Below are 14,337 nucleotides of genomic sequence, written 5' to 3'. Positions count from 1 at the left end.
GGGTGGGTGTGTGCGAGCCCGATTTCCATCTCCCTGTCAGCAGAATTGGACAATTTAAAGTGTCCTTAGAAAGGAAACGCTACATGGATTTGCTTCACCGTCTGTTGTCAGTGCGAACACTAGGCCCCCCTTACCCCCCCCCCCCCCCCCCGCCCCCTCAAAAACAGGCTCTCAGAATCCCAGAAATGTTTGGCAAAGGAAAGTCAGTGCTTTGAAATTGTGCTCTTAAAGTTAATTTGTACATTTATGTCGACAGTTGCTGTGTTTGGTCTCTGTTACGCTTTCCCAGCCGCGTACCTTTCATAAAAAACATTGCCGGTGCTTTGTTCCGTCCAGGCAATGTAGAGGGCGTAATTCCTGTGATTAAGTCAAGCGCTTGGACCGAGCCGTTATAAAACAGCTTGCTGTTGGGCCATGGGAGCGACATGCCTTCTGAAGCCAAACATGGATGGGAACCAGTCCTGTCAGTGTGGGAGTGAGGGAGCTTCTGTAGCGCTGCTGTGTGGACATTGTCGTCCGCCCATATTCTTTGCGCGCGCTAGTACACAGCCACATTGTGACTGCTGTACTAATTAGGACCCCACTTTCCTCCCAGTGAGAGTTGGGGCGTCGGCCTCTCTCTCTCTCTCTCTCTCTCTCTCTCTCTCTCTCTCTCTCTCTCTCTCTCTCTCTCTCTCTCTCTCTCTCTCTCTCTCTCTCTCTCTCTCTCTCTCTCTCTCTTGTTTTCATGCGTGTGATGCGGGGCGTGCACACACGTGGGCAGGGCTCAGGGAGAACAGAGAGAAAAAGGGAAGTTTGAGGGAGAGGAAGGGAAAGAGAGAGAGAGTAAGCAAAGACCGTGGGCGTGAGAGAAAAAGAGAGAGAGAGAGAGAGAGACTGGGTTAGACAGTACAGTGCAGCTCAGTGATCAAAGCAGCTGTTGTTTTTTTCTTCCGTGAAATAAGTGTCTCGTGCAATTTGGATGAGACTTTTCCTTAGCGAGGAGAGATGGTGCAGAATTGATCAATTGTGTCTGTGTGCATGTATGAGATTTCTGCCTTTTGTTTTGGTTTGTGCACGTGTGTGCATGCCCTCGTGTGTGTTGTCCAAGTGAGTGTTTAAACAGCCCAACCAATCAAGTGTTCCCTGACCCTCATTAAGTGTTTAACATAGCCTGTTAGGCAGGCTTGGGAATGTTTCTCTGGTGGAGTCCCTGGTGTGTGTGTATGCGTGTGTGTGTGTGTGTGTGGGGGGGGGGGTAACTTTACTCTGTAAAGTAATGTTGTTAATGTACAGGATATCTAGATATCTAGAAATAGATCTCGTAATCTGTTTATTAGAGTAGTCTGTATTGTCAAGTAACCGTTTTATCCTCCTGTTTGTTTATATGAGGAATCTCTACGGTAAAGTAATCTACTGTATGTCTGATAGAAATAGATTATGATCACTAGATATAAGCTATTATGATACTCTATGTCTCTCGGGTTCAGGCCTTAAAAGGTGACAATGTGTGTGTGTGTGTGTGTGTGTGTGCGCGCATGCGTGTATGTATGTATGTGTGTGTGTGTGTGAGAGAGAGAGAAGTAATTAAAGATGATTCAGTTGAAGCCAGACCCTGTTGCTTCAAAGAATCTGTGCTTGAGGGGCCAATAATATGTGCGCATGCACTGTTCTCAGTGTTTATTAAAAATAATGCATCCACACACCGCAGAACACACACATTTATCACTCCGAGAGAGAGAGAGAGAGAGAGAGAGAGGGTTGGAAATCAATCTGTTTGATGTCAAGGTGGATCTCATATTCTCTCAGCCCCGTAAGCATTCTAATACTGTCGAGAGATCTCCTCCTTAGTAATAAGAGACATACCCTAACCGACTTTTAATGGGCAAGGCTTATGAGGCTCGAAATAGCAAACAGTAACACTATTACTTGCGTGTATAAGGTCTGGATGCATTCAGTAAATCTCGTTTCCCCTCATTGACACTGTTTATAGGATCCCAGTCACCACAGTCCTGAAGCAGGTGGGGCTGGTGCATTACATCACCGACTTGTCACTGGCAATAGCTGTTCTTAAGGGTCAACAGTGACCTCTTGTGGCTGTAGGGTGAACTCAGATTCATTGAAACGGTGCCTTTCCTTTCCACACCTTGTATGAAGTCCATAGACCACCGTTGATTTATTGATTTATTCACGGGCCCTTTATTCTCTGCAGTGTTGTACAACCTCCTTTGACCCTTGTATCCACACACACTACATACACACTACCCCCCCCCCCCCCCCCCGCAGTCTCACATGTTCATGCACGACCATAGCAACACGCACACCCACACAATTCCTTCACACACATACACACACACACTCATAGAGTGGTGCAGTTCGAGGGTCAGCAGGACTTTAATGGACAATATTGACATTTATGTCTCAATCCAAGAGATTGCTGACTGCTTGGAAATTATATTTGCTCTACCTCTCCCTTAAGAGATGTTTTTACCTCAGTGCTTTTGTGTTTGTTTGTGTGTGTGTGTGTGTGTTTTGGAATTACTTCTTAATCGCAGTGATTTGTCAGGGCTGCCTAAGGACCGCTTATGTTTTAACCTCTCGTGAACGCAGTAAAGGATATACAGAACCCCACACACAACGGGGGAAATTTGTTCTACAACGGGTTCCTGGGAAAAGTAGTAAAAAGAACAAAAAGAAGCAAAACAGTGTGTGTATATTTCTGCTTACGCTTTTTACATGTTCATATGCTCCAAGCTACAATATGGTGGAAAATATATATCTACACACCCGCCCCCCCCCTCCCCATCTCCCTCTTTCTCTCTCTCACTCTCACTGTCTCTGTCTCTCTCATTATCTCTCTCACTCTCTCCATCTATCTCTCCCCTTCTCTTTCTCCATCAGATCTACATTCCATGCCGTACAGCTCTGGTTCTGGTCAATGAAGATATCGATTACGGTCACTAAGAAGTGGAAGGAGGCTTCTGGCTACTGGATGTGTCCCTGGTGTGTCCCCAGGTGTGACCATGTTCCTTTGTGAGGATGCAAAGGGTCCTATCGTCAATGAAACATCACGTCTTCCAGGTTTTACAATGAGCAGTGCCTTCAAAACCAATTTTTGAAAGACTCACTACATAAAAGGAAGCTGTAGATTAACCCATGTGTAGAACCCTGAACAAAGTTGAAGCAGATACTGTGTATGTTATCCATGTCATTCACCCTCTTTTCTATAGTTATTATAGGCTATTTTGGATGGTACTACGGAATACGAGTTGATAGTTGGCAGAATGAGTTAGGATTCAACGTGACAATAAATAAATAAGTGTTATGACAACAATAAATCAATTATCTTACCTCTGTTCTCGTTTTTTATCATCATGTATGGCCGCTATGATTAGACTAGAAGTAGGCCATTCTTATCTATACAGCTATAGGTTCTCATTGAATCATTGTTTTCATTTGTATCTTAGGCATCTGTATCTTAGGCTATTTATCATTTGTATACATTTAATTCTGAATGGATTGCGATGCGATGCTAAACAAGTAGGCTCCGTGTCCTGTCATGATCATCCATACCTGTAGAGGACAGCAAAGTTATAAGATGCACTTGTGTTGCAGCCGAGAAAGGATAGAACCCAGCGAAGAAGTTTGACAGAAAATGGCTGCCCTTTACAGCAGGATCAATTTTGCGCGCTTCGCTAGACTGTCTTTATGCATTTCTTGCAAGTAAACCCAATACTTATAAAAATCCAAAAAGCAGAATGTTTAAAAAAGCAAAAAAAGTCAGTCTGAGGCGGAGGAATGAGTCCGACGAAGACGAAAAGGAAGACATTCAGCAAACCCCACTTCCACAGCAGCTAGCGCCTCAAACATGCGGGCCTGCTGCTGGCGCAGCAGCCGTGGACGCTCCGGAGTTTGACAACATTGACATCGCCGTCGGAGGCCGAAACGTGGACTACCATCATGGCAACGGATTCCAGTCAAACGCCTTTAAGGCTGTCAAGAAGGAAAAGAAAAATAGGGATGCACAAGGGGGCCCCTCGAAGGCCAGTTTACTGAGCTTCGATGATGATGAAGGTAGAGCTAACACTAACCTAGCTAATTACACTACTGTAGCGTAGCAAGCAATTAGCACGCTATTTGGCTCGCAAACGGGTGCATTAATTACGTAGACTCAAATGTTTTTGAAATTTGTTGGCTGTTGACTATCTGACCAATGTTTGCTTTAATATTTCCTGTGCGCTAGTGTGATGTGGTTAGCTTCTTTGCTAAAAAGACTTATTAGCTTGCAGTCCGCGAGGTTCACCTAATCACGAATCAATCGCTTTCTGACATACAGAGGGCACGGAGGTGTTTAGGGTGAAGAAATCCAACTACAGCAAGAAGATTGTCAAGCAGTTGAAGAAAGAGTACAAAGAAGACCTTGAGAAAACGGGTTATGTCAAACAAGAACCAACCACAGGTAGGTGAAACGGTGATCTGTCCCTCAGTAAAGCAAGTCTATGCTATACATGCTAAACATGTAGCCACCGGTTCATATATTTTCTATTTACCACTTCAACAAAGTGCAGTTTTTTTGGTGTAATAACTGTGTTTGATTGGGACCCAAGTTATTAAAACTAAAAGATTGCCTCTTCTCCCCTCTCTCTTTGAAGATGGGGCTGGCCAGCCTATGGCAGCAATCAAGGAGGAGCCTATTAGCGGAGCAGCCAGTGAGCAAGGGGAGGAAGAGATGGAGGTGGACAGCACTGAGGAGCAGGAGGAGGAGCACAAGACCCAGGGCCAAGCCTCCAAGAGCAACAGCAACTCGAGCAACTTCTCCAATGCGCTCTCCTCCTTGAGCACCCTCCGCCCAGGTGGGGGACCAACGCGCACGGAGAACACCGTCTCTCCTCTCAGGCCACCCGCAAAGGTTTCGGCTCATCATGGTCAGTAGTCAGACGATGGCCCGCCGTAACACAGTCTCCCATTTCCCCCCCCCCCCCCCCCACAGGCGAGATCCCGGACGCGGCGTTCATCCACGCGGCCCGCAAGCGGCGCCAGATGGCGCGGGAGCTGGGCGGCGACGCGCCGCTGGTGGAGACCGAGGCGCCCAAGAAGCGGCTGGTCCGCGAGGAGGAGGAGCAGGACGGCAGCGACGACGAGGACGAAGACGAGAAGAGGATCAGCTTCAGCGGCGTGCGCAGCAAGAGCCAGCGGCAGAAGATAGCAGAGGAGATAGGTGGGTGGAGGGCGGGCGAGAGAGACCCCTTGTGCATGGCGGTGGGTCCGAGTAGGCCGTAGGAGGACGCGTGGATTTTTCCCGCCTATTAGCATGGTTGGTCTTCTGGCACCTCGACTTTTGGGACTACCGGACGTGGCATTGTGGGAAACGGAGTCTCTTTGGTGTCTTCCTTTCGCCTGTAGGCATCGAGGGCAGCGATGACGAAGCCCTGGACCAGGGTCACGACGAGGAGCTGAGCCGCTGGGAGCAGGAGCAGATCCGGAAGGGCATCAGCATTCCCCAGGTAGGGGTATGTATACGCGTACGCACACGCACGCACACGTCACTCAGTGGCTGGGCTATCTGACCTTGTCGTTGCATTGCCAGGTGCAGAGCAGTCAAGCAGAGGACCACAGCAGCATGTACTACCAGAGCAGCTACGAGAGCCAGCCCTACGGCTCGTCCTACAGCACGCCCTACACCTACCCCAGCTTGGCCCAGCAGGCGGACTGCAAGCCCGCGGGGCGACCCGACGGCCCCGCGCCGCCCTACAGCGGCCCCAGCGCAGAGCTCGCCCCCGTCTCCACTGATCTGGTAAAGAAACGACTGCGAGACAGGTAGGTTCCGCCTCACCCGACCTGGTTTTCCTCCCTCGTGTCGCGCTCTCTCGTTCAGGCCTCTTCAAGTTCCAGGAGTCTGGGGGAGACTTGGTTTGATGCTGCAGGGTGAAGAATTGGGGTTTGGGGGGCGGGGGGGTTGTGGGTTGTGGTGGTGGTGACTGCATTATGCAGTACACAATACTTTGCTACCTCTACACCTTGTTTACATCGCCATAAGTACCTTGGTACTCCTGAATTATTCTTCTCACACTGAGCTCCTGAAGTGTCGGTAGCATGCTAAGGCTAGCCACCCTGATGTCAAGCCAGCCACCAAGGTTATCCGCCCCGAGGTTAAGCAAGCCACTAAGGCTACCCACCCTGACATCAAGCTAGCCACCAAGGCTATCCGCCCCGAGGTTAAGCAAGCCACTAAGGCTACCCACCCTGACATCAAGCTAGCCACCAAGGCTATCCGCCCTTATGTCAGGCCAGCCAGTAGCCACAAAGGCTAGCCTCCCTGATGTCAGGCTAGCCACTAAAGTTCGCAACCCTGATATCGAGCAAGCCACTAAGGCTATCCTCTGCCAGCCAGCGTGACTGAACCTCTGTCCAGCCCCTCAGACCGCTGCCCTGTGTGTCTGTCCGTCCGTGTCCAGGCTGGGCCAGATGCGCGCCGGCCACGAAGCCAACGCCAAACGCTACGAGCAGATCCAGGACGAGCTGGCCGCCTCCCAGAGCGCCATCCGCTGCCTGGAAGGCTCGGCCAATGACAACGCAGATCAATATAAATTCTTGCAAGAGATGCGAGGGTATGTTGGAGACTTGCTTGAGTGTTTCGGTGAAAAGGTAAGGGAGAAATGGTCTGCTGCCCCCCCCCCCATTTGTTTGTGTTGTACCTGTTGGCTTTTGCTTTTGAAATGCTTTGCCTTAGTGTCCAGAATTAGAACCTTTTTGAATACGGTGACTTTTAAAATAGTGAAAAATGAATGGCTCCTGGAATGTAATATTGTACTCTTAGTAAGACGTTGTTGCTTTAAAGGACACACTGCAGTAAGGCTTAGGCCTGTATTTGTTCAGAAATATTTGATTCTTTGGACTTTACTTGTCTGTCGATCTTTCCGAAACGGCATTGTCAATTAATAGTTTCATGACTGAAAAAGCATGCCTTTATAAAAAGGATGTCCGTCTCACTTGGCATCTGAAACGTGGTTGCAATCCTAACATCCCGCCATGATTGTAGTATTTTTTTGCAGCTCTAATTTGACGACAGTAAAAAAAGATAAAGTCTGACGCCGGTTGATGGCCCCACTTGAGTTGACAAACTCGATGTCAGCTCTCTTGCTTAACTTCCACCTTGCTCCCCAACAGCTGGACTCTTAGGAGTGATGCATTATGGTCAATGGAGTCTCTTTGGTGTGTGGGGAGGGTCTTGGAGCAATGTGACACAGCACAGCCACACTGCACACATAACGATAAACGTAGCTGAAATTGGAAAACGTTAGGTCTTAAATGTTGTGCTTGGTTTTCCATGTTATTACCATCCTATAATCGGAGCCCTTTGCCTCACTTGCTCGCCGGCCCCTCCACCAATCAGGTGTCCCCGTGACGCGGTCTCCCGCCCCTTTCAGGGTCAGAGGTCACAGAAGGTATCATATCTTTCAGGTGCCTGCCATCCTGGAGCTGGAGGCTGACATGCACCAGTTACTAAGGCAACGGGCGGCGCGACTCGTCCAGAGAAGACAAGATGATATAAAAGATGAATCGGCGGAGTTTGCAAGCCTTTCAAGTCAGTCCATCTTGAAGGTTTTTATTATTTATTTGAACGGCCTCGTTGGTTCTCTGTGTGCGGGCGCGTGTGTGTGTGTGTGTGTGTGTGTGTGTTGGGGGAGAAGTGTGCAACTGCACACTTGCTATTGACCTTTGTTCACTGTCTTTGTGATGTTGCTCTGTCTCCCTGTGAGTTTGAATTTGTGGATGAGAAGGCCTGGGCATGCCTGCGCTTGCGCGTGTGTGTGTGTGTGAGAGCGAAGATGTGTTATGGAAGACCAGTACATCAGTTGTGCTCCGTGTGTGTGTGGTATGTCCGTGAGACGCGTAAAAGCCCCTCATAAAAAGCCTCCGACCGAACTCGGAGCTGTCAAAAATCACAATGACAGCCCCTGGGTCAAACTGAATGTTTTGACTGGTTGTATGCTAGCGTGCAGATGACAGGTGAGTGGTTGTCCCGCAGAGGAGAGTGAACAGCGGGCAGCGTGCGTTCATGTACTGCGGACGTTCAGCTTCAGGGTTTCAAATGCTAAGCTTCCCGTGCACATAGCGAGCCCCTGCCACGTTCATATTCCTGTTCAGAATGTCTTGTTTTTTTTTTCACAAGCGGAAAGTTCCAGAAACATGTATTCCAGTCAGGTGTGCTCGTGTGTGTGTATACGTGTGTGTGTGTGTTTTTTAGTGTAGTCTGATAGGTTGTGGGGAGGGCGGGGGGGGGGGGGGGGGGAGAGAGGAGGGACGGGTGTTGGGCGGGGGGGGGGGGGGGGGGGGAGAGAGGAGGGACGGGTGTTGGGCGGGGGCGGGGGGGGGGGCTTTTGACTCCACCCAGGGGCGGGCCCCGCTCACATGGCCCCTGTCTCTTCCAGGCAAGGCCATGATGGCGCCCAACCTGGAGGCGTTCAGCCGCGAGCGCACGACCCTGCAGGAGCACGCTCGCCAGAGGAGGATCGCCGAGAGGGAGGCGAGACGGTACGGGGGGGGGGTTGGCGTTGTGGCCGTTCTATGTTGTCGTGTGACCAGCACCGGAGTGACCCGTAGACTTCTCTACCTCGTGATCTGATTGGTCATGCCGGTCCGGTTGATTTTGTTCGGAGGGGGGGTGCCCCGTGTGTTTACCGGGCGCTTTACACCGCCGCTGTTGAGAGTCTGCTATCTCATTCTTTGATGCGAGATCTGTCGTGTCATTGGCTGACGTGTGTGTGTGTGTGTGTGTGGTGTGCGGGGCAGGACGCGGCGGCGCCAGGCGCGGGAGCAGAACGGGAAGAGGGCGGAGCACAGGGAGGGGCTGTCCTCCGACGACGAGGAGACCTCCACCGACGTCACGGCCTTTGACCTGGAGAGAGGTGCACACACACACACACCTGAAACTGTACACACATCTGAAGCTACACACACACACCTGAAACTGTACACACATCTGAAACTACACACACACACACACGCTACACACACACACACACACATCTGAAGCTACACACACACACGCTACACACACACACACACACACATCTGAAGCTACACACACACACGCTACACACACACACACACCTGAAACTGTACACACATCTGAAACTACACACACACACACCTGAAACTGTACACACTACACAAACTACACACACACACACACGCTACACACACACACACACATCTGAAACTACACACACACACACACACACACACACACACCTGAAACTACACACACGCTACACACACACACACATCTGAAACTACACACACACACGCCACACACACATGTACCTGAAACTATACTCACGCATCTGACACTACACACGCGCTGCTGAAAACTACCCACACACACACGTCTTACCCCGTGGGGCTCAGACCCTAAGACGCTGGTGTCTTCCAGATCGTATCGTGCGGGAGAGCAGGAAGGTGTTTGAGGACGCGGTGGAGGAGTTCCACTCCCTGGACTGCATCAAGGGCCGCTTCGAGGCCTGGAGGAGGGACTACCAGGCCTGCTACCGGGAGGCCTACATCGCCCTATGTCTGCCCAAGCTCTTCAACCCCCTGGTCCGGCTGCAGCTCATCACCTGGAACCCCCTCCAGGTAGGTCTTGGTGTGGGGAGGGGGTTGATGGTGTGTGTGTGTATATGTATCGATATGGCGTACAAGGGTGGGAGTGTGTTTTGTGTTGGCTAGTGGGTGGGGTGGCGGGGGAGTGTGTGTGGGGCAGGGCCGGCGTTTGCTGCAGGCGATCTAGGCAGCAGTCTAGGGCGCCATGAAGGGGGGGGGCGCCAAATACCGCAGTGCGTCCATTAATGAACCGTCCCGCACCACCACAAATCGTGTCTCCGATTCGCCCTCCCGGGCGGCGGGGGTGGGGGGTGCATCCTCCCCAGGGCGGCGACTGTACCCGCGCCGGCCCTGGTGTGGGGTTAGGCCTGTGTGCAGCGGTACAAAAAAGTGGCTACGCGCTACATGCGGCACATAGGGGCGCCAAAGCCATGGTGAGCGCTGAGCGAGCAGGTACGTGTGGTGAGTTATCGTCTCTGGAAAAACGTGGATAAAGCAAAAAAGCTGTCGGGGGGAAAAGAAGAAAAAAAAAAAAAGGAGGGAAATTAAGATGGCATGTCGAGGGATGCGACAGCAGTTGAATAAGTGGATGGTGGTGAAAGGCAACAGGTCGGGTTTCAAGTGTGACGTCTGTGCTTGGAGGCCCGCACATATTCATGTTAACAGGCTAGCTAGCGTTTGCTAACAACACTGGGAATGTAACAGCCAAATGGGCCGTTTACGGCTAGTTTAGAATACGCTGAGCTGAACACAGGAAAATACAAGGTAGCATGTACAATAACTGACAAGAATCAGGAAAACATAACTGATGACGTACAGTAAGTACAGGGACATTCCCCCCCGAGGCAAGTAGGGTGAAGTGCCTTGCCCAATGACACAACGTAATTTGGCATGGCTGGGAATTGAACTGGCAACCTTCAGATTACTCGCCCGATTCCCTCACCGCTCATCCACCTGACTCCACAGACTGTTCTCAGACTAGCTAATGAGTTGCCGTGTGGATGGCAGTGTTTGTGTGTGGAAGTGTTGGCCTCGTCTTCCAACTGTTCAAACGAGCGCGGAGTACACACCTTTTAATGCCTCTCCTTTATCCCTCCCTACCTCCCTCTTTCCAGGCCGAGTGTGCTAACTTTGAGTACATGCTGTGGTTCGAGTCGCTGCTGTTCTACGGCTGTGAGGAGCAGAGCAGCTCCCAGAAGGCTGATCTGGACGTGGGGCTACTGCCCGCCATCGTGGAGAGGGTCATACTGCCCAAGCTGGCAGGTCGGTGTCTCTCTCACGCACACGCTCACTCTCACTCTCTCACACAGGCCCACATGGGAATGTGCATACCCGCACGAAGGCCATTGGTTATTGTTGAATCCAATTTCCCATTTTAGCGATGCTTTTAGCCACAGCGACGCAGAAATAGTGCAAATAGAAAATACAGTAGATCAAGGGTCAGAAGTGTATAGTTTGACAGTATTTCAGTGCTCAGTCAACTGTCTGTATATACATCTATGTGTGTGTGTGTGTGTGTGTGTGCGCGCAGTGCTGGCTGACCAGGTGTGGGACCCCCTCTCCAGCAGCCAGACAGCCAGACTGGTGGCGTTCGTCCACCGACTGGTTAAAGGATACCCCACGGTGCTCAACGGAGACAACCGCAACACCCAGGTACGAGTACAGACAGGCACACACAGGTAGGGTTAGACACACAGACACACAGTTTACATATAAAGGTAGGACTTGACGATATACACCCTCCACACACACACACACACGGGGGTAAGATAACACACACACACACACACACAAAAGGGGTAGTCTGGCAACACACACATCTACACCCACAGAGTGCATTACTCGACAAACACACACACCAGTCCCCAGCACACGCAACAAGCTCTGCACTCAAGTGTGCGATATCTCTCTCCCCCCCCTCACTCCCCTCTATCTCACCAGGAGTTCCTGAAGACGGTGGTTCTCAGGGCCAGACGAACGCTGGACGACGACGTCTTCCTGCCCCTCTACCCCAAGAAGTGAGCCATCCTTCCCTCTCTCTCTCTCTCTCTCTCTCTCTCTCTCTCTCTCTCTCTCTCTCTCTCTCTCTCTCTCTCAAACACACGTCCTAGACTGCTTGTCTGTTTCTTTTCTTGGCCAAAAAATCACTCTGCGGTGCCTGATTTTGTGTGTGTGTGTGTGTTGGAAATCCCCCAGTGTGTTGGAGAACAAGAACGGGGGTCCCTACCTGTTCTTCCAGAGGCAGTTCTGGTCCTGCGTCAAGGTACACGCTGCCTGTGTAGGCCCGTCTCCACGTGGCTGCTGCAAGCACACAGTCCTCACATGAAAATACCCTCTGGTTCTGGCAACTGGAGCCCGTTATCATCCAGCCTCATTCAAACGGTTTCAAAATACCATCTGGCCGTCGCTTGAGTGGCCTCTAACTATCCTCCTCTTCACTCTCCCTCCGTGTGTGTGTGTGTGTGCGTGCAGCTCCTGGGTAACATCCTCCAGTGGGACGGCCTGCTGTCCAGCTCCACCCTGAAGGAGCTGGCCCTGGACAGCACCCTGAACAGATACATCCTGTCTGCCCTGCAGAGCTGCCACCCTGGGGACGAGGGCATCGCCAAGAGCCAGAAGGTACACACCAGCCACACTCACCCACACACACACGTTTACGCTCTCTCTCGCTCTCTCTCGCGCTCACACACACACAGTTGTCACTGTCACACAGTCTGCCCTTCCCTCCCTCCAGGCGGTCTGTGGTCTCTCTCCTTTTCTGACTGTACCCCTCTTATTAGTCCGACAGCAGGAGTGTATGCCCCCCTCTCACCCTGACCTCCCATCCTGTCTCCCTCTCTCCCCCTGCCCTCCCCCAGGTGGTGGAGTGCCTGCCGGCCCAGTGGCTGGTGGGGCTGAAGGGCCAGCACACGCTGCCCCAGCTGGAGCCCTTCTGCCGCTACCTCACCCACCTGGCCAGCTCGCTGTACCGCACCAGCCTGGGCGGCTCCGACGTGGACCGCCGCGCCGCCAAGTGAGTCGCGTCAAATGCACCCCTCCCCCTAATCTCTTTGGTCGGCGGGAATGGGGAGTGACGACGGTTGGGTCTCTAACCGCTCTTCTCTCCTTCCTGCCCTTGCCTTCCTGTATCTCCCATTTCTCCCTCCCTCTCTGGATCCCTCTTTCTGTCTTTATTTGAATATCTCTGTCTCTCTCTCTCTCTCTCTCTCTCTCTCTCTCTCTCTCTCTCTCTCTCTCTCTCTCTCTCAATATCTCTCTCTCTCTCTCAATATCTCTCTCTCTCTCTCTCTCTCAATATCTCTCTCTCTCTCTCTCTCTCTCTTTCTCTCCAGGGACAACATTAAAGAGGTGGTGAAGCTACTGGGTCAACTCAACGCTCTGGACCACATCATCACCGTGGCAACGGAGCATGGCATCAAAGACATCAAGCCCCTGATGGAGGTCAAGTGACAGACACTGAAAAACAGACCGGTCAACCATGGAAAGCAGTACTCTAATTAGGGCTTCACAATGGATTTTTGAGTGGCTATGTGAAAGTGATTGTGTGTGTTATACACAAAGGTGTGTGTGCGCGCACGTGTGTATATACTGTGAATAGTGTACATGTCTGTAGAGAGTCCCGTCAGGACTACAGATCACCCCCAGACTTCCTGCCTTGTCTGCACCACGGAACAGGCGGTGTGTTCTGGGAAACGTAGTCCGCTGATCTCTACCCCCTCAGTAAGAATCAAGCGGACGGAAGCCAAAACGACCAGACACCTTCCACCTAATAAACTGTGTGTGTGCTGAGGCCGAGGATCAGTGTGGCCTCTCCTGCCCAGAACCTCTGTCATATGCAGTCCCCCTCAAGGTGTGGAGGGAGGGGGGCACCCGGGAACTACCCGGCAACCTGCTCGTGTTCACCTGATGATTCTTTTTTTTTTTTTTTTTTTTCGTGTACAGGCAGCTGTGGGATGTTTGTATTTTAATTTGGCCCACTTGTCCTTTGTATTGTTTTGCTTGTGAATAAAATGTGGATATGGAAGTTATTCATAGTGCATATCGCTGGTTTCCCGCTCTCTCTCCGACACTGTTAGAGATGGGAGTAGGACTATCTAGCAGACTTGTTTATCTCCATACATTGGACACATTTGGCACAGATGCAGGATCAGGGGCCGTGTTCACAAAACATGTTAAGTCTTTAAGGTGCTCCTGACTTGCCGATCTAGGAGAAACTCGTATTTTTATCCTTAACTGTCGCAATTTGTTTTACCTCGCATTCATAAAGCGTTTTGGCGCTAAAACCAGCCCTCAAATCTGAAAAGTTAAAGGTAGTCAAGGGGACTCCAGGGCTCCAGACTAACTTTTTTTTTACCAGGAGCACAGTAGCCCCTGACTGAATTTTAGGAGCGCAAGCAGAAAATTAAGGGGCACACCTTATATTGACCTGCAATGCATTTATTAATGAAACTGGAGAGGGTACAATTCAGTGGCAATTTTAGATCGTTTTTAGGAGTGCTCAAGCACTCCTAATATTTTCATAAATATATTGTTTATTATCATTTGACGCTGGTAGTTCATGAAGAAAGGGACATCCTTCGTTTTTTCATTCAATATTTTGCATAATAATACATAAATGTATTAATTGTTATCCAGTGAAGTTAGGATTTATATTAGCAAGGGGATTTACGTTTAGCACGTTTTCCAAGGCACTGTATTCATGTCACATTCTCATTGGGGGCTGAGCACCCCTAAAGGTCTGATCCTAGAATTGCC

At 50.7% G+C, this 14,337-nt stretch overlaps 2 protein-coding genes across 5 annotated transcripts in view; both read left to right on the top strand.

Moving 5' to 3' along the window:
• The window catches only part of gbe1a (glucan (1,4-alpha-), branching enzyme 1a), a 59,807-nt gene extending 56,478 nt beyond the window's left edge, over nt 1-3,329 (top strand). For all 3 annotated transcript variants that reach the window (XM_084697949.1, XM_084697947.1, XM_084697948.1), the window contains one exon: nt 2,881-3,329. In XM_084697949.1, coding sequence (XP_084554075.1) covers nt 2,881-2,943 — 63 coding nt within the window. In that variant the 3' untranslated portion in view covers nt 2,944-3,329. The remainder of the gene's footprint in view (nt 1-2,880) is intronic.
• Nucleotides 3,330-3,541: 212 nt separating this feature from the next.
• paxbp1 (PAX3 and PAX7 binding protein 1) lies at nt 3,542-13,610 on the top strand. Of its 2 annotated transcripts, none has more exons than XM_084697945.1 (18): nt 3,542-4,053; nt 4,316-4,438; nt 4,632-4,832; nt 4,970-5,197; nt 5,383-5,483; nt 5,567-5,796; nt 6,435-6,624; nt 7,441-7,564; nt 8,412-8,514; nt 8,773-8,888; nt 9,416-9,615; nt 10,698-10,845; nt 11,114-11,235; nt 11,524-11,600; nt 11,779-11,845; nt 12,055-12,201; nt 12,441-12,595; nt 12,915-13,610. In XM_084697945.1, the coding sequence occupies exons 1-18, from the start codon at nt 3,738-3,740 to the stop codon at nt 13,030-13,032; spliced, it is 2,766 nt and encodes a 921-aa protein (XP_084554071.1). In that variant the 5' UTR covers nt 3,542-3,737; the 3' UTR covers nt 13,033-13,610. The 2 variants fall into 2 exon arrangements, with proteins under 2 accessions (XP_084554071.1, XP_084554070.1); XM_084697944.1 differs by having other exon boundaries at nt 5,383-5,489.
• Nucleotides 13,611-14,337: the final 727 nt, after the last annotated feature.

The sequence above is a fragment of the Hypomesus nipponensis genome, chromosome 5 (assembly GCF_054491055.1).
Source record: "Hypomesus nipponensis isolate SF chromosome 5, ASM5449105v1, whole genome shotgun sequence".
NCBI classification, from domain to species: Eukaryota; Metazoa; Chordata; class Actinopteri; order Osmeriformes; family Osmeridae; genus Hypomesus; species Hypomesus nipponensis.
Note: the sequence above shows the minus strand (reverse complement) of the source record. Positions and strands in the feature narration are given on the sequence as shown.